Source organism: Ovis aries, chromosome 4 (assembly GCF_016772045.2).
Source record: "Ovis aries strain OAR_USU_Benz2616 breed Rambouillet chromosome 4, ARS-UI_Ramb_v3.0, whole genome shotgun sequence".
Taxonomy (NCBI): domain Eukaryota; kingdom Metazoa; phylum Chordata; class Mammalia; order Artiodactyla; family Bovidae; genus Ovis; species Ovis aries.
In genome coordinates this window covers 72,723,985-72,743,250 of record NC_056057.1, presented here as the reverse complement: position 1 = coordinate 72,743,250, position 19,266 = coordinate 72,723,985, and the positions used below count along the sequence as shown (strand labels likewise).

General features: G+C 49.8%; 1 protein-coding gene across 5 annotated transcripts in view; it reads right to left on the bottom strand.

Annotated features, from left to right (window-relative positions):
- Positions 1-19,266, bottom strand: part of GSDME (gasdermin E) — a 147,578-nt gene that overhangs the window by 47,581 nt on the left and 80,731 nt on the right. For all 5 annotated transcript variants that reach the window (XM_042248667.2, XM_042248668.2, XM_060415045.1 and 2 more), the window contains exons 4-5: positions 5,192-5,363; positions 3,276-3,396 (exon numbers count right to left, since the gene is read on the bottom strand). In XM_042248667.2, coding sequence (XP_042104601.1) covers positions 3,276-3,396; positions 5,192-5,363 — 293 coding nt within the window. The remainder of the gene's footprint in view (positions 1-3,275; positions 3,397-5,191; positions 5,364-19,266) is intronic.

Here is a 19,266-nt window from a genome sequence, read left to right as displayed (position 1 = left end):
GGAGGCGCTGGAGAGGAGCGGGAAGGCTGGACACAACGTGGCTAGGAGTGCAGACTTTAGCTGAGGACAGAGCGCCTCAGAAGGGCATTCAAGCAGGTGAGTGAAATGACCAAACATATATTTTTAAATAATCACATTAGCTACACTGCTAAAAATGGGGAAGATTCGAAGCAGAGGAGCCAGATAAAAACCTGTGATGGGAACAGGGCAGGGGATGTTGATACCAGCCTCTGGACCTGCAGAGAAGTGCATAGACCCAGTAGGGTGGAAAGCACAGGTTCTCGTCCACATGTGCCCAGTAAGTTCATGCTGACATTGCTATATTTAAAATGCATAACCAACAAGGACCTACTATATAGCACAGAGAACTCTGCTCAACATTATGTGGCAGGCTGGGTGGGAAGAAAGTTTGGGGGAGAATGGATACATACACGTGTATGTCTGTGTCCCTTTGCTGTCCACCTGAAACTATCACGACATTGTTAATTGGCTATACCCTAATACAAGATAAAAAGTTTTTTTAAAAAATAGTTCATGCTGAAAGGACACTGGTAAATGCTTAATTCTACAAAGCAAAGACTAAAATTCAAGACGAGAACATGATGTTTCTGATTGGCCACATAAGAGGGGAGCTGTTGCCAAAGAGAGGGGTCATGGCTGAAGTAACCCCTTGGCAAAGACGGGCCCACTGATGCCTCCCCCAAAGGACACAGAGGGAGTAACCTCCTGGCAAAGTTTCAAAAGACAGGAGGGTTGTCAAATGTACTCACACCCTGAAGGTGGGAGGAGAGATCAGACAGCCTCTTTAAGGTCAGAGCAGCGCCTGCAGGGCTGTTTATGAAACCAGATTAGAATGTTGTGCAGGAAGAGCAACAAAAAACACAGATGGGAAAAATAAGCAGAACTGGCTTAAAAATCAGTGAGTGGCACAGAACAAGAGCCTGACCAACTCGCTGCACAGGCAGGGCAGGCGGCAGGAGAAGGCTGGGGTATAAGAAGTGAGCCTGAGGAACCCTGAGAACTCCCCACGGCACCTCTGCTCAGCAGCACAAAGAGGAGTTTATTTTCAAGACAGAGGAAGCAAGCCAAGATGAAAGGCTTGAAAATGGAAATGCAAACAGGAGAGCTTCCCCAGGCAAACTGTCTTTCCAACCCCATCTGAGAAAAGAAAAACCCCCTGTTGGGTGGCCACCAACAGGGCAGAGCATGGACACCTCCTCAGAGGAACAGGGAGGGGCTCCCGAGGGTCCCCAAACCAAAGGGTTCTCAGAACCCTCATGGGCATCCTCCATGAAGGCCAAGCTTCCAAAAGGCCTGACAAAAGTGACACCCCCACCACCAGTCCATCTGCACGGGATAACCAAGGCCTCAGTGGCCAGGGCTGGAGTCACACAAGCCCCTGTGGGCCCCTGTGATGACATGGCATATCACATGCTGGTAACAAAAGCTGAAAAGTGAAAGTGAAAGTCACTCAGTCCTGTCCAACTCTTTGCCGCTGGATGCCGTAGACTATACAGTCCATGGAATTCTCCAGGCCAGAATTCTGGAGTGGGTAGTCTTTCCCTTCTCCAGGGGATCTTCCCAACTCAGGGATTGAACCCAGGTCTCCCACACTGCAGGCAGATTCTTTACGAGCTGAGCCACAAGGGAAGCCCAAGAATACTGGGGTGGGTAGCCTATCTCTTCTCCAGCGAATCTTCCCCACCCAAGAATCGAACCAGGGTCTCCTGCATTGCAGGCGGATTCTTTACCGACTGAGCTAAGAGGGAAGCCCTATAAGAAAAGCTGAAGAGAGAACTTAATCTAATGAGGCAGTGTGTTCAGTGGACAGAGTCCTGCAAACAGAACAGAATAATAATCATGTCTGGGATGGCACAGACATGGACCTACACTGGAACCATGGACCTATGGTTCATGCCGATCACAGTTCTTGGTATTCCTGGTACCCCGTGCATCCCTGACCAACCCCTGGACCAGCTTCCTACAACTGGCAGCCTCACTTTTCGTCACCCCCCTGAAACACAGAATGCTCCGTGTGTGAAAGAGGGAGGCTCAGTGACAGTGCCCCATGCGCCTCACATGCCCACTTGTCTACCGTCCCATCAGGACAGTCAGCGATCTGAGAGCCCGTGGAAGCTGAACCGTGATTCCTCAAGTCGCCGAGTAAGGGCTGAAGCCTGAGTCCCGGCAGAACCCCTCATCCCTGGCCTGGTCCCCCCACCGGACAGAAAACAATCGGGGGAGGGCAGGAGGCAGCTGTGGATGTGCACAGCCCGTCCGAGCACACCCTCACTGCGCTCTCACCATGGAAAACTGAAAGTGCACGAGGATGGCGAGAGTCGTGCAGAGAGGCTCCACACAGACACTGAGCAGCCGTGGCCGCCCCCATCACCTCCACCCTCACACTCACGCCGCACTCCCCACCATGTCTGAAGCAAGCCACAGTTTCTTTTCACCTGTGAGGAGGTCACTGTATATCTCTAAAAACTAAGACGACTCTTCATAAACAAAGCTACAATAACATGACCATACCTTAAAAAGTTAATTATTTATGATGTTACATATATTCACTTCTGTCCTCAAGAAGCAGTCAGTTTTCTTGGGCTCCCACAACCTCTTGAAAAGAGTGTTAAGGGAAGAGCCCTGAGCACCTAAGAGCATTAGTCACACCAGCTACTAAAGCCTTATTTTCTTCAAGTGACACAGTGAACTTCCAGCTTTGAACACACTGGTGATCAGACAGAAAGGTCAAATACAGCTTTTGGGGCTTCATGCTGGGGGAAGGGAGGTAAGATAATTAGGATGATGACAGTATTATAATAGCTAAGGTGAGTACTTAATAAGCCACCAATGTTCCAGGCACTTCACACACCTCATCTAACTTGCTCTTCACGGCAGCCCTGTGGGGAATGTCTTTCCTCTCCCAGACATAGGAAGCCGAAGCTCATCAGGCTTCAGCTAGCTGCCTGAGACCTCACAGGACCCCATGGCACTCGGGCTGATGGCCCAGTCTACTCCAACACAGAGCTCACGTTCTTCCCTCTGTGCCCTGTATGTGAAACACACGCCCCATGTGGACATCCTGCACCAATACCCTCCGACCACGCCCTGCCATCTCACTTGCCGTGGGACATCCCCCGACTCTTCTGATAGCTCTTTCCTCTCATCCCCAGAGCAGCAGGGGATCCTCTACAAGACGAGCCTCAGGGTAAAATGGGGTATCCCTCCTTGATGACTCAACCCACCTCCAGAGCCCCAAGCTGAGGCACACTCACCGAACTGGCCGTCCGCCCTCACGTACAGCTCGATGACGCTGTAGGCAATGGTGGTGGGAGCTGGGATCTCCAGCACCACGTTGCTGTCCTTGATGATGTTCCCATCCTCCATCACTGACACCTGCAGAAGGGTGCATGCTCCCACCTGTGCGCTCAGGCTCCCCCAGCCTTCTCCTGCCTCCCATGTAGCCAGCCTAGGCCCTGTGCCCAAGAAGTGCTGGGAAAATGCCCTCAGAACTGGGGGGAAAGGAGAACGAGCCAGCAGGGGCCAGGATTTAATCCTTGTCGGCTTCATGATGTCCTACACATATTCTAAAGTCAGTGGCCAACCTGTAGCACAAAGGCAAGAATCCAGAGGTTGGGAGATAGTACAGTTAGGTCTGTGGTGCTGAGTAAAGAAGATAATAAGTCAACTTCCCATTTCTCTCATGGAGGATTATGGAAACAACTTTGAAATCCTAAGAAAATCATCAATGGTAAGAGTCTGACTAGGAGAACCTAGCTGAGAGCAAGATCCCCTGAGCATGTCCTCCCAGACCAGGTATGTGACACACTGTGCCATCAGATAAAACTGGGGAGAGGCTGGAAGGAAGGGGCACAAGGAGGAGGGAAGGATGGCCAGGAAATGCCGAGTCAGCAGCAAAGCTCTCTCCTTCAGACCCTGTCACAAATCTGACTTGCCCACCATGGCCTGGGGAGGATGAGAAATGGCTCAGATGCTAGAGATCAGAGGCCTTTATAGCAACCTGATCCTGGTCAGAGTGTGATGACTACCAACCTCCGGACACCCCAGCAGGCTCCAGGCCTTTGGTGGGGGTCACTGTGGACAGAAATACTGGCAGGGCCAGCTAAAGCCATCTCCCATCAGACCTCATCACTCTGTCCAGCCTGCCCACCCCAGAGAGAGTCCAGCTCCAGACCTGAATCTCCATCTCCTTCTAAATATAATATTACTGGGTCTTCTGGTATAATCTGAAAGTTACCCCAAGAAGTAAACTTCTAAGAGCAGAATATTAGGCACTATGGAGGGGAGGCAGTTTGGGGTGACAGCCTCCTGTTCAGTTCCACTGAAGCTCAGGGATCAGCTTGGTAGGACTGTACCTTAATCCAGAAACATCTGTTTATGTATATTAAAGATACATGTGCTGATCTTTACCTTTCCTAACTCAATCCACTGGGGATTTAAGGCAGCTAATCTCAAAATCCTCATTTCTGAAACTTTGATTCTTAGGGGCTCTAGGAGTTATCTGTGCGCTGGCCTTGCCAGTGGTCATTTGATCCATTTTTTGAAGGGGGAATGCACCTGATTCACCCCGGTATGCCAATCTAAGCATCCCATTGTCCTGGTCTTGGGTCTGCTTCAGGAATGGGCATGGCCCAAGATGGTCCAGGGCCTGCCTTCCTGCCCTGAAGCACTCTTTCCACTAGGGATGAGGTGGGATGAAAGCCAGGAGCTGCCACCCCACAGGCTTATATGAGAGGGACTCCACCTTCAGGGAAGGCAGCTCACCAGCTTCTCAAGTCCTGGATCCAGCAGTGACTGAATAAAGTAAAGTGAAGTCAAGTCGCCCAGTCATGTCTGACTCTGCAACCTCATAGACTGCAGCCCACCAGGCTCCTCTGTCCATGGGATTTTCCAGGCAAGAGTACTGGAGTGGGTTGCTATTTCCTTCTCCAGGGGATCTTCCTGACCCAGGGATCAAACCCAGGTCTCCCACATTGTAGGCAGATGCTTCACCGTCTGAGCCACCAGCGAAGTCTCCTAGATCACTCCAAATGTTTCAGTTACAGGAGCCAATCAGTTCTTTCTCATTTAAACCAATTTGACTTGGATTTCTGTGAACTGCCTACAAGAGTCCTGATGAATGAAGACCCCACTCCCAGAGGGCCCAGCGCCTCCTGGGCCAGGCGCGCACCTGCACAGTCTTGGTCTGGATCCCCACCATGCCACCACACTTCTCCTCGATCTGGACGTGCTCAGATATCACGCACTTCTGCGTCGTCACGATCTTCTGCGTCAGGACACACAGGACCGCATTCTTCCTCTCCAGCACCTGCTGCAGTACTGGGTTCTTCAGGTTGATTGTTCTGAAAAAAGAAAAGGACCGTGAATGGGCTCGGGGAGGTGGATGCAGCGTGAACTATCACTTCTTGCACGGCTGGCGGGTGAGGAGCAAACAGGTGACAGCCAGCATCCGTTATTTCCTGGTGCTGAGAGGGGGCCAGCTCATCCAGAGAGGCAGAAACCAAAGTCTCCTGAGGCCACCTCAGAGCTGCCAGGCCTCCAGAGAAAGGCTGGCACCACAGGGATGGGGTTCCTGTCAAACAGCCATGCTGACTGTCACAGAGAAAGAAAGACACCCAACAGGTACAGGAGCTGCAATCCATCTGCTCACACCCTGGGAACTCCACTCTGTCATTTAACCAGAGGCCAAGGGACCATCACAGGCATGGGCAATAAATACAGGATGACGAGGTGGCGGGGGGTGGGGGGCATGCTGACCAGTGCTTCTCACAGAAGAGAAGGGGACAGGCTTGAGGTACAAATAGCAAGGGGAAAATTGGATTTTAATTTTAAAAGTATTTTTTAATCTGTCTGTCCAGGAAGGATATGCAATCTCTTAGAAGGGATTTTAGAAGGGCTTCTTGGTTCAGTAGCAAAGAATCTGCCTGCCAGTGCACAGGGCACAGGAGACATGGGTTTGATCCCTGGGTCAAGAAGATCCCCTGGAGGAGTAAATTGCAGCTCACTCCAATATTCTTGCCTGGAGAATCCATTGGATTCTCCAGGAGCCTAGTGAGCTACAGTCCACGAGGTTGCAAAGAGTCGGACATGACTGAAGAGATTGCACACACATGCAGAAGGGATTTTACATTATTTTACAGATGGGGAACTGAGCCCAGTAAGGTGTGGCCTGCCCAGGTTTCCCAGCAGAGACTTGGGGCTCCCAGGTGGCTACTCTGGGGAATTTCAAAAACAAGGTCAATTCCCATCTATAGAAGATGATGTGCTGATTAGAAGCAAACGCTGTAGGGCCCACTCTGGAAGTCCTGTTCAATGCTGAGTCTATGGGGTGGACAGGAAGAAAACCAGATTAGAGTTAGTGGCAGTACAGGAACAATTAGTGCTCACCCTGTGCTTTTCAAACAGTCCAAGGTGAGTTACCTTCAAAAGCTTGGCCCCATCGCCATCCATGCTGTGGCTGTTGTCCCACACCCCAGGCAGACGCAGCTTCTCCAGGCTTCAGAAAGCATCCCCAGAATGGAGGCAAGTAGCTGGAAAGATCCTATCTCCATGGGCTGGAAACAACCCATATCCATCAACAGATGAACGGATACATCAGTGCGGTCCATGCATACAATGGGACATTATTCAACCACAGAAAGGAACAAAGCTGACGTGCTATAACGTGAACGAACCTTGAAGACATTATGCTGAATGAAAGAAGCCAGGTACAAAAGGAGAAATACTGGATGATATTACACATATCAAATATTTAGATCAGGCAAATTCTCAGCCACAGAAAGTAGATTTAAGGTTATCAGGGGCTGGGGAAGAGAGAATGGGGGAGGGGAGTTCTTGTTTGATGGCTACAGAGTTTTCTTGTAGGGTGGTGAGAAAGTTCTAGAAATGGATAGTGGTAATGACTGCATGACAGTGTGAAGGTACTTAAACCACTGAACTATGCACCTAAAAATGGTTAAAATGATAAAATTTATGTTATATTTTATCACAATTAAAAAAAGTAAAGACATATCCATCGGCAGATGAATGGATAAAAATGTGGCACATATATACAATGGAATATTACTCAGCCATAAAAAAGAACAGAACTGGGTCATCCATAGAGACATGGATGGGCCCAGAGTCTGTCATACAGAGTGAGGTAAGTCAGAAAGAAAAAAGTAGCTATCATATATTAATGTATATATGTGGAATCTAGGGGCTTCCCTGGTGGCTCAGATGGTAAAGAATCTGCCTCCAATGCAGGAGACCTGGGCTCAATCCCAGGGTCAGGAAGATCCCCTGGAGAAAAAAATGGCAACCCACTCCAGTATTCTTGCCTGGAAAATCCCATGGACAGGGAATCTATAAAACGGCACAAATGAACCTATTTGCAGGGCAGGAATAGAGATATAGACAAAGAGAAGAGCATGGGCTGGGGGTGGGAAGAATTGGGAAAATGAGATTGACTTATATGACTGCCATGTGTAAACAGATAGCTAGTGGAGACCTGCTATCTCTGAGCTAGCTCTGTGGTGACTTAGATGGGTGGGACACGGGGTGGGCTGGGGGTAGAGCCAAGAAGGAGGGGCACTTCACAGATATGTATGTTCAGTTTGCGACCCCATGAATCGCAGCACGCCAGGCCTCCCTGTCCATCACCAGCTCCCAGAGCCCACTCAGAATGTATGTAGATACAGTCAATTCACTTGGTTGCACCCGGGCTTCCCAGGTGGCACCAGTGGTAAAGAACCCGCCTGCCAATGCAGGAGGCTCAAGAGATGACAGTTTGATCCCTGGGTCAGGAAGAGCCCCTGGAGTAGGAAATGGCAACCCACTGCAGTATTCTTGCCTGGGAAATCCCAAGGACAGAGAAGCCTGGTGGGCTACAGTCCACAGGGTCGCAAAGAGCCAGACACAACTGAAGCATCTTAGCATACATGCATGTACAAAACTGTAAAGAAATAATAATAATAATAAAGACATGGGAAAAACTGTTCAATCTCGGTAATGGTCAAAGAAATGCAAATTATGACCATGTTTCACACATATTAAGTAAGTAATAAAGATAAATTGACAACAACAAAAAAGTTGCCCAGGGCTCCATTTCCAGGAAGGCAGATAGAGCAGGGGGAACCTGCCTGGCGGGGGCTCCAATCCCAGCTCTGCCCCTCCAGCTAGGTGACTGGGAGTGAATGGCTCCACCCCACACTTTGTTATCCTTGTGGATACAATGATGGTAATGCTGTCTCTTGCTATGATGGCTGTAGGGTTTACTCGAGAGGCCACATGGTGAGCAGTCAACATGTGCCAAGCAGACAGTCAAATGCCCCCCAAATGCTGGCCGGCTCCGGCCACCATCCTATATATCCCCCTAACCAAGACCCCCAGAACAAAGCGCCAGTGTGTGCACTTGATGGGAATGACAGGCAGTCAATTGGGTCTCAGGTGCTTTTTCACATCTCTCACGCCCTTAGAACCTCTAGTGGACGCATCTCATCTCAAATCCTCCCCCCAGGCAATGAGGCCTTTAGCTCTGAGCCCTGCCTCTGGGGACCCCACCTTCCTGCTGTCTCTCTGCGCCTTAAATACACCAGGTACAGGCCTACCCCGAGGCCTTGACACAATGTCCCCAGGGTCCCCACATCTGACACAAGTCACTTCTCAGGCAGGCCAGTGTTCCTTGCTCACCCTGCACAGAGCGACACCCGCTCACATTGTGACACCCTAGGATGTGGACGTGTCATTCACATACTCTCGAGAGCACACTTCCACATGACACTCTTCCAGGTCCTTCGTTTATCTGCTCATTGCCTGTCTCCTCCCTCTAGACCAGTAGTCCCCAACCTTTTTGGGACCAGAGACCGATTTCATGGAAGACAATTTTTCCATGGACCAGGGATGGGGGGAGATAGTTTCCAGATAATTAAAGTGCATTACATTTACCGTGCACTTTATTTCTAATCTAATGCCTGTATCTGACAGGAGATACTGGCCGGTGGCCCAGAGGCTGAAGACCACGAAAGTGTTAGTCACTCAGTCTTGTCCGACACTTTGTAGCCCCGTGGACTGTAGCCCCCCAGGCTCCTCTGTCCATAGAATTCTTAAACTCATGGAAATAGGGTCTGTGCATGCCAAGGGCACAGTACATAGTTTTGGAATAAACGAATAAATAAAAAGTGGGGTGTTTTTCTCCTCTTTGTGTATCTGCCTTAATGAACATACAAATGTATGAGTAGGTATGCAAATGTATGAGTAGGTGTGCATCTGTGGGAAGAGAGAAAACAGGAAGATGGAGGAACTGGAGGATAAGCGGTGTGGTTTAGAGAATGATGTGTAGCTGTGACTCTTCCTATAGACGGTGTGAGGCCTACAGGCACAGATTTGAAGACGAGGGCCAGTGTATTCACCAGCAGGACGTACATTTGAACCAGGCCTTGCGGACCTCCTTCTGTTGCACAGCATCTCCTATTCTAGCCAGTTCTTGAAAAGCAACTCCCTCAATTACAGCTCAGGTACTGGCTCCTCCCCATTTGACGAGCAGTACATCAGAAGCAGCTACTGCCACCCACAAGCCCAGAACTAACAGCAGAGGGACAGCTGAAGGCTGCCTTGAGGCACCTAAAGTGACTCTGGTGGGCTGAAAATCACTGCAGTGCTTCATGGCCTAAACAGATCCACTGGAGTGCTTGATATTGCCTTAACCAATGTTCAACTGTTTGAAAAGAAAAACCTCTGGGACCTCCCTGGTGATCCAGTGGGTAAGAATACACCTGCCAATGTGTCGTATAGACACAGGTTCGATCCCTAGTCTGGGAAGATCCCGCATGACACCGGGCAACTAAGCCTGTACACCACAGCTGCTGAGCCTGAGCTCTGCAACAGGAGAAGCCCCTGCAACGAGAAGCCCACACACCGCCACACCCTGCACGCAGAGAGAGCGCCCGAGCAGCAGTGAAGACGCAACATAGCCAAAAATACATACATACATACATGTGGTGGTTTAGTCACTAAGTATCTGACTCTTGCGACCCCATGGACTGTAGCCCGCCAGGCTCTTCTGTCCATAGGATTTTCCAGGCAAAAATACTGGAGTGGGTTGCCATTTCCTAAACCTCGGCCTAGACCACCCAAGACTCCATTGCTTAATATGCCCACCTCCCTCCAGAACCCCCACCTCAAACACCAGAAAGAGGAGGGGGAAAGGTCACCTTTCCTTAAACGTAACTTCCTTACTCATCTGAGAACAGAACAGTCCTGAGATGCTTATGGGGACCAGCCAAGCACCTGGGAGGCTTCCTGCCCTCAGAATAGCCTTGCGGGGTGACCTCACCACGGGACAGGGAACAGAAGCCAGACCAAAGACAGGGTGCACCTCCCAGGCTGAGATTTGGGTGACTAGGGAGGAGAGTGTCACAGGGCACGTCCTCTTGCAGGCCGGCTGAGAGCTGCTCAGCGGACAGGCAGGCAGTTCCCACCCCGGTCGCTGCGATTCTATTTCCCGGGATGGTGCTGCCACCTTTTGGAAACCGAATACTGGACAAACCAGCTCATTCTCAATTAAGAGAGGAGGCTAGTGTAGACAGGGGAAGCTAATTATCAGAGGTGGTGGACTGTTCATACAGGAGTCTTCACAAAGCAACCTCTGGAGTGAATTCTGCCCCATCTCCACTGGTCCTCCAGGGCCTGGACACAGAATAGCTCATAGAAGCCTGGTCCCGGCCCTCTTGGATCAGGAGTCCTTGTGTGATGGGACTCACCTCGACCCACCAAGTGGGGAAGCTAGCAGTTATTTCCATGTAATTCATTTACATATGTGTGTGTGTGTGCTCAGCCGTGTCCTGTATGCATTTAAAGAGATCCACGGGTATCTTCAGATTACTAAAGTTCAAAGAACAAAAAGTTTAAAACCCTAGAGCAAGGTTTCATAGATGAAGAACAAGGAGGCCAAGAGAGGCAGCAGACAGTAACTAAAGTCACATAGCTGGAAGACCCAGGCTGGTCTTTCACAAGGCCCTGCCCGCCACAGAAGCCCCTTGCAGGCTCCCTTCTCTGGGTGAGCGCTCCTGAAGGCTGCACCAGGAACTTGACCTTCACCTCTAGCACATCCATGTCTCCACATCAGTATCTTGCCTGTCTGGCTAGACCGGTAGCTGAGCACTGGAAGGAGGGACCATATCCAAGTCCTCTGGGAAACCTCCAAGTATCGTGCCAGCTTCTCTTTTCTGACCCCATCTTCTGATGGCTGCTCTTAGGAAATCCTTCCCAGGGTCATCCCTATTGCTCCATCTCTCATGGGTTCTATTAAGAACCACTGAACAACACGTACAGAAGCTCTTTAGAGAGAGACACACAAGGGAGCTAGACGGCCAGGAGATCAGGGGTCAGGGGGTTTTGACCTTTAGCATTTAAATCATAGGAACATATCAATTATTCAAAAATTTGTCATTAGCATTATGCTACCTATCCAGTTGGTGGGAAATGAATAATTTATCACATAAATCCCAGAGGGCAGGGTTGGAAAAACCACCCCAGTCCAGCCAGGGGTCAATGCCACAGCCAAGAGAAATGGAGCAAAAGGTTTCCACAGAAAAATGAGCAGCTCAATGCTCTTCGGCCTCGTCACACATTTTTAAGGACCGCCCAAGGGTGCAGATGGCAAGTTGATGCTAGAACAGGGGGCCATGGAGGCAGTAGTGTAGTCAACATCAAAGGGCTGGACCCCAAGGAACACGTCTGGAGGTAAGGCAAAGGAGTCCACACTAAATGGAGGAGAGAACAGCACCCCTTCCTGACCCCACAGACCTGCTGCCCCCCGCCATTCTCCTGTGAGATCACCCTCCTCTGCGTGCCCACAGCTCTGTGCAATGCCAGCACCTAGAGCCAGCCTGCAATGGGCCCAGCTTTCTGTCTCCTCACTGGGACACTGCCTCTCATCTCTGAACCTCCGTTTGCACATCTGTCAAGTGAGGGCTGGGAAAGAGGCCACCTGTAGTGACCCATGGTATATTTATCTGAAAACATTTCTTTCCTTCCAATAATGATGGGGAAGCCAAGTCAAGTTCCCTCCCCCAGCTGGCCAGAAATATGCCCTGAGTTTTCAGGTAAGCCTTCAGGCTGGGGAGCAGACCCTCCAAGCAACTAAGAAAATAGCTACATGGATACAGGCCAGTAATTCTAGGGGTGGGGTAGTGGGGAGACCAGGCAGGAGCTGCTGGAGGTGGGGGACAAGGAGGGAAGATGAGTAAAAAGTGTGGCTCCAGCCCAGCGAGGCTGCTGGGGACCGGCCGTGGGCCAGAGGAGGCGGCAGGAGCACAGGCTCCGCTCCTATGGCACCTGAAAGCTCCCCAGGCCCAGCCCTCGTGAAGCCGCCTCCTCTGCAGGCTGAAGCACTCATTTCCATTCTCTCTACTTCTCAGGCTTTGAAAACCGGATGCAACCCACAGAGAAGAAACTCAGAGAAGACTTTCAAAACTCTAACAATATCCCAAAAAAAGGAGGGAAGCAGTTTTCTTTCCTAAAGCATAACGCAGCCCCCAGGACCCCTCCCGTGGAGACAAGGGGAGGGCTTGCTTCCTGAGCAGACCCGTCACCCCCAAACTCATTCTTGTAACTCCACAGATAACTAGGTCCTATTGTGTTCTGGGCTAAATGCTGGGGATTCTCAGTGAGCAAGACCAAGGCATCCTTGTTGCCACGACCCTCCTTTGTAATATGTCCTAGAGGAACAGGGCTTCAAACAGAGCTCTGATAAGCTGCTCCAAAAAGTAGAGTATGTCATAAGAGAGTAGGCACAATCGGCTCTGATCCAGTCTTCTGGGAGAAATGTGAAACTACAAGGGCCCCAGGGGACGACGAGTTCTAAGGCAGGAAACCAGTTTCATCTTGAATACCACCTCTGATGGATCCATCAGCGATTGCTGTCTACCCACCAGGAAAGGATTCTAACACTGAGACTGAGTCTTAGAATCCTTAAGACAGTAAGCAGTGAGAAGCAACAGAACCACGACTGATTGGCAAAGTTTGCACAGGCCTGGGAGGGAGGTGGTCCTGATCACTCGGATCTAATCCAACACCTGTGTCAAGAAAGGGAGCCTGCACCCTTCAGAGGTTACAGACTGGCTTGAATCCCATGGCACACAGCTTCTGACTATCAGACCAGTGCTCTTTCCACTATGTGGCTCAAAAGACTGATGGAAGAGGCTAAAGGCAAAGGCACTCTGAAGAGACTGTGCAAGACTGTGGGGGTTGGTTCTACCATCTCTCTAGGAACAGAGGTTGGGACATTATGCAGAGCCCCAAGATGGCAGCAGGCCTGCTGCTGCGAGAGTATTAAGCAAGAATTACTAACCCACAGGAACCTAGTTACGTCCTGACGATTAAGGCTTTAGTAATTTAAGTATTTCTCCCAAAGGGTTTTGATTTATTGGCTAACACCGCAGTTAAAAGAAGAAGTGCGTGTTCGCCAACCAGTTGTACAGCAGAAAAATCAGAAAGGCTGTGGAGATCAGGTCCATGAACACTGCTTGTAAACTTGGCCTTGCTCTCCTGACATTTCATCCAGCAGCAAAGTCAGCTTCTCTTTTGATAGCCAGCCTCCTCCCGTCTCTAGACCTGGCAAAACGATCCCACCAAGGCCGTGACTAGAGTTTAATTTCAGTGGCCACCTCCTGAAACCCTGAAAGGAACGTGACCGTCACTTCCACGGCCTGCTTGACCCCCAGGGGGACAGTCCCTCCCCAGGTGGAGTCTGTGCAGAGTCTGTCCAGAGAGGGCAGGGGAGGAGGGCTGGCCCTTCCACTGTGTCTGGTTTGTTCCTGTGGGCACCACACTGACATCCCCTGAGTGTGATGTACCACTAGCTGCATCCTTCAATTTTGTTCAGGTTTGGGAGCCTGGTACAAGGGCAGGAAGGCGGTGATGCAGCCCCACAGGTAAGTCTTGGCCAATCCTGGTGACTCCACTGTTCTCAGCAGGGACTGGATAGGATGGGCCACCCGTGGCAATTCCGTCCATTAAGACTTGAGAAAAAAAGCCTATTGGGGGGTTTCTGGGAGGATCTTTCCCGCTCTTAATCAGAGGCACAAGGAAGAGACCCCTCTTCTGACTTTGGGCTTTGTCTGAGATGCAGTCGTTTGGGCACTAGCGAAAACCGGGTGGCTGGGACAAGCAATGCACAGAGGGTGCCACAAGGGGGTCCCACGGAGCCACTGAGCGAACCAGCCACCAGGAACCACAGGTGACGGGACCCATCCTACCTGGGGAGGTTTTTAATGGGAGGTAATAACAGATCCTCTTTACAACTAAAGACACTCTATCTGGTCCATGAAGTTACTGTCACCCTGCTTTCGCAGAGGACAGAAACAGAGCGAGCTCATGAGCCCCTGACGCAACAGCATGCCGCTAACCAGGGCCAAAGCCCTGTGTCTTTCCATCTTCCCTCTCCCTGTGGGGCCTCCTTGGGGCCGTGTACACAGAAGCTGCTTCATATGTGCTTGACAGCAAACAAGCAGTCTCTCTGCTCAGTTCCCTGGGAAAACTTCCCGGAGACTGGAAGCCGACCCTCTCAGAAACCCAAGCAGCCACCACTGGCGGTCCTCTTCATACCAACCAACACTCCATTTCAACCATAAAAAAAAAAAAAAAAAAAAAAAAACAACTTCCCACACAGTCCACCAGAGATGCTCAACCCGGAGCCAGGGCCAGGGCAGGAAGTCACCAGAAACTGTACCCTGGGGCCACCACTTCCATCTGCTGAGGAAAGCCCTGCTGTATCACTGTGACATCAGGATTGTAAGCTGGCTGGAAAAAAAAAATCAAAATTGAGGCACAACGCTAACGACACATTATAAGCAAAGTGACGGGGCCACCCCCACAGCGCAGATGCCCCCAGCTCTGGGGACACTGCCAGCTATTCAACACCTTCTCTCTCTCACTCACAACCAGAGAGAGAAAGGAGAAACCGACTGAGCAATTACGGACTGTCAGCCTTTCAGATGGAGTAATTAATTCACTGCCACCTGCAGAGGTGATGCAGAGGTCTGAGAGATGCTGAAACCGAATGAGGCTGATGCAGGGAGGTGAGCTCATGCAGAAGCCCATGGGCCAGTTTTTGCCTTCCAAGCTCTGTGCAGCTAGATGGAAAACTCGGGTTTGGTGGACCTGGGCTTCCATCTTAAGTCCAGGCAAACTAGTGAACCTCTGCATTTCCATTGCAAAATGAAGATGAACCAAGTATTCTTTCAACCAAACAGTGCTGATGGTGCTGCAGGCATCGTGTGGGGCCAAAGGTGAGCAAAACAGGATGTTCCAGGAGGGACACAGACACGGAATCAGGCAGTGATGACAAGAGTCACCCCACAACCGGGGTCGACACTCCAGTAGGGGAATCGGTGGCGTGGCTGCTGAAGGACATGGGAGGCAATCTGATGAAACTGACGGAGGGAGTCTGCGTGTGGACTTCGTGTGCAGAGGGGACTGGTAGAGGCTTCAACACGGCAGGGGGCAGGGAGGGAGTGAGAAAGAGCCTGGGGCACTGATGCCAGGGACCGAAAGAAGTTCAGGGGGCTGGGCCTGAGCGGAGGAGAGCGTGGGCATCATCCCTAAGACAGCGAAGAGCACAGAAGGGCACACACCAGGCACAGACAAGATCCAATGGACTACCATGCGGAGAATCAAATGGAGAGGGTGACTGGGTGCAGAGGGACCAGCCGGAGACTCCTGGGCCATCAAGGTGAGAGACAGTGGTGGCCTGCAGCAGGGCAATGTGAGGCTGGGGCATTGGGAAGAGCAGGACAGATATTCAAGAGGCAGAAGCAACTAGTGGGAGACTAGGCGTGGGAGGGAAGGCCAGGAAGGAGCCGTGTCACGTTCAGATTTCTGGCGGAGACAACTGGACTTAACGCTGCACCAACCAGCACCTGGCGGGGAGTCAGGCAGTGAAGCGGGTATCGAGAGACAAAGAGAAGTTCAGTGTTGGGTGTCAGACACGGTATGAAAGCTCCAGGGGAATAAACGTCTGCTCGCCTAAACTCTAACTCCTAATTCCAGCCAACCCAATTTTGTACATCACATCTTGCCAATTTTTAAACATATTTTTTCACTTCTCTGAAATCAGGATGTTTGTAAATGAACAGGTGACCTGTTTAGTTGGCAGTATTCTTAGTGGTATATACAAGGGTGGTATATACAAAGGATGAAATCTTGGATTTGATGAAATAATGTCTATCAACCTTAAAAGAAAATAGTACATGAATTTCTCTCCTTATGACATAAGTCCTACCTAGCTCCAGAAAGATCTGAAGTAGCCTTTAAAATAAAGTTCATAGGACAGAATGATTTCTGTAAAACAAAAATTACCCCTGGGATCAAATATTGAGGGGTTCGGCTCAAATAAAAACAAGAGGCCAAACAAGCTTCTAGAAGCCCCCGAGCCTGAGAACTAAAACAAAACCAGGAGACAGAATAATCTAGAAAGAAAGAAAAAAAAAAAACAGCAAGAAACTGACTGACTTACAGACACCACAGAGATGGGTATGGCCTGGAGGTCTCAGGAAAGATATCTTTTAAAATACAGTGGACCTTGAGAGCTTGTTTGGAGGTTCTAGCAGGGGAGCGCAGCTACTCGTATACCCTTGACCGAAGACCGGTCCTCCTCTATCGGGGATGGTCGTCCTCTTCGACCGAGCGCGCAGCTTCGGGAGGGACGCACATGGAGCGGTGAGGGAGGAAGGGGACACCCGCCTAGCCAGCCAGATCAGCCGAATCAACCCTGGCGATCAATGGGGTGACAGATGTCGCAACCAGATCGCCCTCACATGTAAGAATTAAAGATTTTAAAATTTAAAAATAAATAAATAAATAAATAAATGTTCCTATGCAAAAAAAAAAAATACAGTGGATCTGAGGATCTGGTGTGGCCTTGAGAGCTTTATTGCTGCTCTTTCCAAAAAGGATATGATCAGAGACGGCAATATCTTACTAATACTGCTCAAGAATTTCACACACCTTTGGATTTCCCTGGTGGTGCCGTGGGTAAGAATCTACCTGCCAATGCAGGGCACACGAGCTCGATCCCTGGTCTGGGAAGATTCCGCACACCATGGAGCAACTAAGCCCATGAGCCATTACTATTGAGCCCGTGCTCAACGCCCACTAGCTGCAAGCACAGCCAAAAATAAATACTTTTAAAATAACCTTAAAAAAAAAAAAAAGAATTTCATACATCTTCATTCAAGAACTGAACAAGCATCCCCTGTAAGAAAAAAAAACCACAGAACTTTCTGTAAGAATAACCTGGGTGCTTCCCTGACTTTCATACGCCAAGAAACACGTCTAGGTCTATACTCATTCTGGAGAAGCCAGGCTGCTGACACATGCAAGCCTGCCTCACTGAAGACGGTCAGTCCTTCCATGGTGGGGTTCATGATGCAGACCACATGGCTGCCTGCCTCCTCCACAGAGGAGCGAAACAAGGGCTGCAAGATGCCCGCATCAGAAATCCCAAGGGCTTCACTTCATTTCTCTTCTGAAACTGCATCTTCTGCCTCGTCACAAAACACTAAGTCACCCCTTACCTTCCCACAGCTCTGACCTTTGCCATCTTCTATAATCAGGCTCTACTGGGGGCTGGCCAGAATAGCAATAATTATGGAAATGTTCACACTAATAACTACATTTTTGAGAACTTGCTATGGGCCATGCTTTGTTTATATGTTCTTATTTAATTCTTACAAAAACTCCTCCAGAACACAAACTCCATTTCACTAATGAAATTTTTTATTTCAAAAAAATGAACCTGAAGTTTACCAGTTAGCCTAAAAATACCACCACCGAAAACACCAGCAAGAGAAGAGCAGGAAGGGGGGCTGCTTGACGCTCACCTTCCCAGACCCTAAGATGCCTTCACCTGGTTCATTTTACCTACTTAAAGAGTTTCCCAGTGGGAGAAAAATAAGAGAGTAAACAAAAGAACAAGATTCAGGAAACTCTCTTTCTCCAAGTACATGTGGCTAGAGGTCTTTAAATTGCTAGGCACAAACTCTATTAAAAATAACAATGCCAGAGAAGGACATGAGCTCACCTCATCTCATGAAAACACCAAAATCAGAACTAACTGCTAAACAACCATTGACAAAAAAAGCACTGAAACATACCACAAAAGATATCCTACATCCAAAGACAAAGAAGAAGCCACGAGACAGTCGGAGGGTACAATGGTGATAAAATCAAATCCCATACCTCCTCTCCCAGAATGGGCAACTCACAAATGGGAAAATAATCTCATCACAGAGGTTCCCCCACAAGAATGAAGGTCCTGAGCCCCAAGTTGGGCTCCGAACCTGGTGGGGGGATCTTAAACATTGGGAGGAGGAACCCCAAGAGCATATAACTTTGATGCCCAGAGGTATTTGATTGAAGGAATTCCACTGAACTGGAGAAAACAAGAACTCCACTCTAAGAGGGTGCACACAGGTTCATGTACACTAAGACCCAGGGAAAAAAGCAGTGACCTTCTAAGAGCCTGGGCCAGACCTACGTGCTAGTATCCTGCAGAGGCAGGACACAACTATGACTCCCTGCAGGACAAAGACACTAGTGGCGGCAGTTCTGGGGAGTCTTTGGCGTGAGCCCTGCTGGAGGCCACCATTTGCTCACCAAGACCAGGCCCCAATCAACAGCCTCCACTCCTGTAACCTCTCAGGCAAACCAACCAAGAGGGGAAGAACACAGTCCAAACCATTACTAGACAGGCTATGCAAACCCTTCCTGAGCCCACAGCTGCAGAGTCAACAGACCCCTTGAATTACCCTTGCCCACCAGAGGGACAAGACCCACCTCCATCCATCAGTGGGCAGGAAACAGTTCCTCCCACCTGCAAAAGCCTCTCAGTTCTCAATTCAGTCACTCAGTCCTGTCCTACTCTTTGCAATGCCACAAACTGTTTCACGCCAGACCTCCCTGTCCATCACCAATCCCGGAGTTTACTCAAACTCATGTCCATTGAGTCAGTTATGCCATCCAACCATCTCATCCTCTGTCATGCCCTGCTCCTCCCGGCTTCAATCTTTCCCACCGTCAGGGTCTTTTCAAATGAGTCAGGTCATTAGGTGGCCAAAGTATTAGAGTTTCAGCTTCAGCATCAGTCCTTCCAGTGAATATTCAGGATTGATGTCCTTTAGGATGGACTGGTTGGATCTCCTTGCAGTCCAAGGGACTCTCAAGAGCCTTCTCCAACACTACAGTTCTAAAGCATCAATTCTTCAG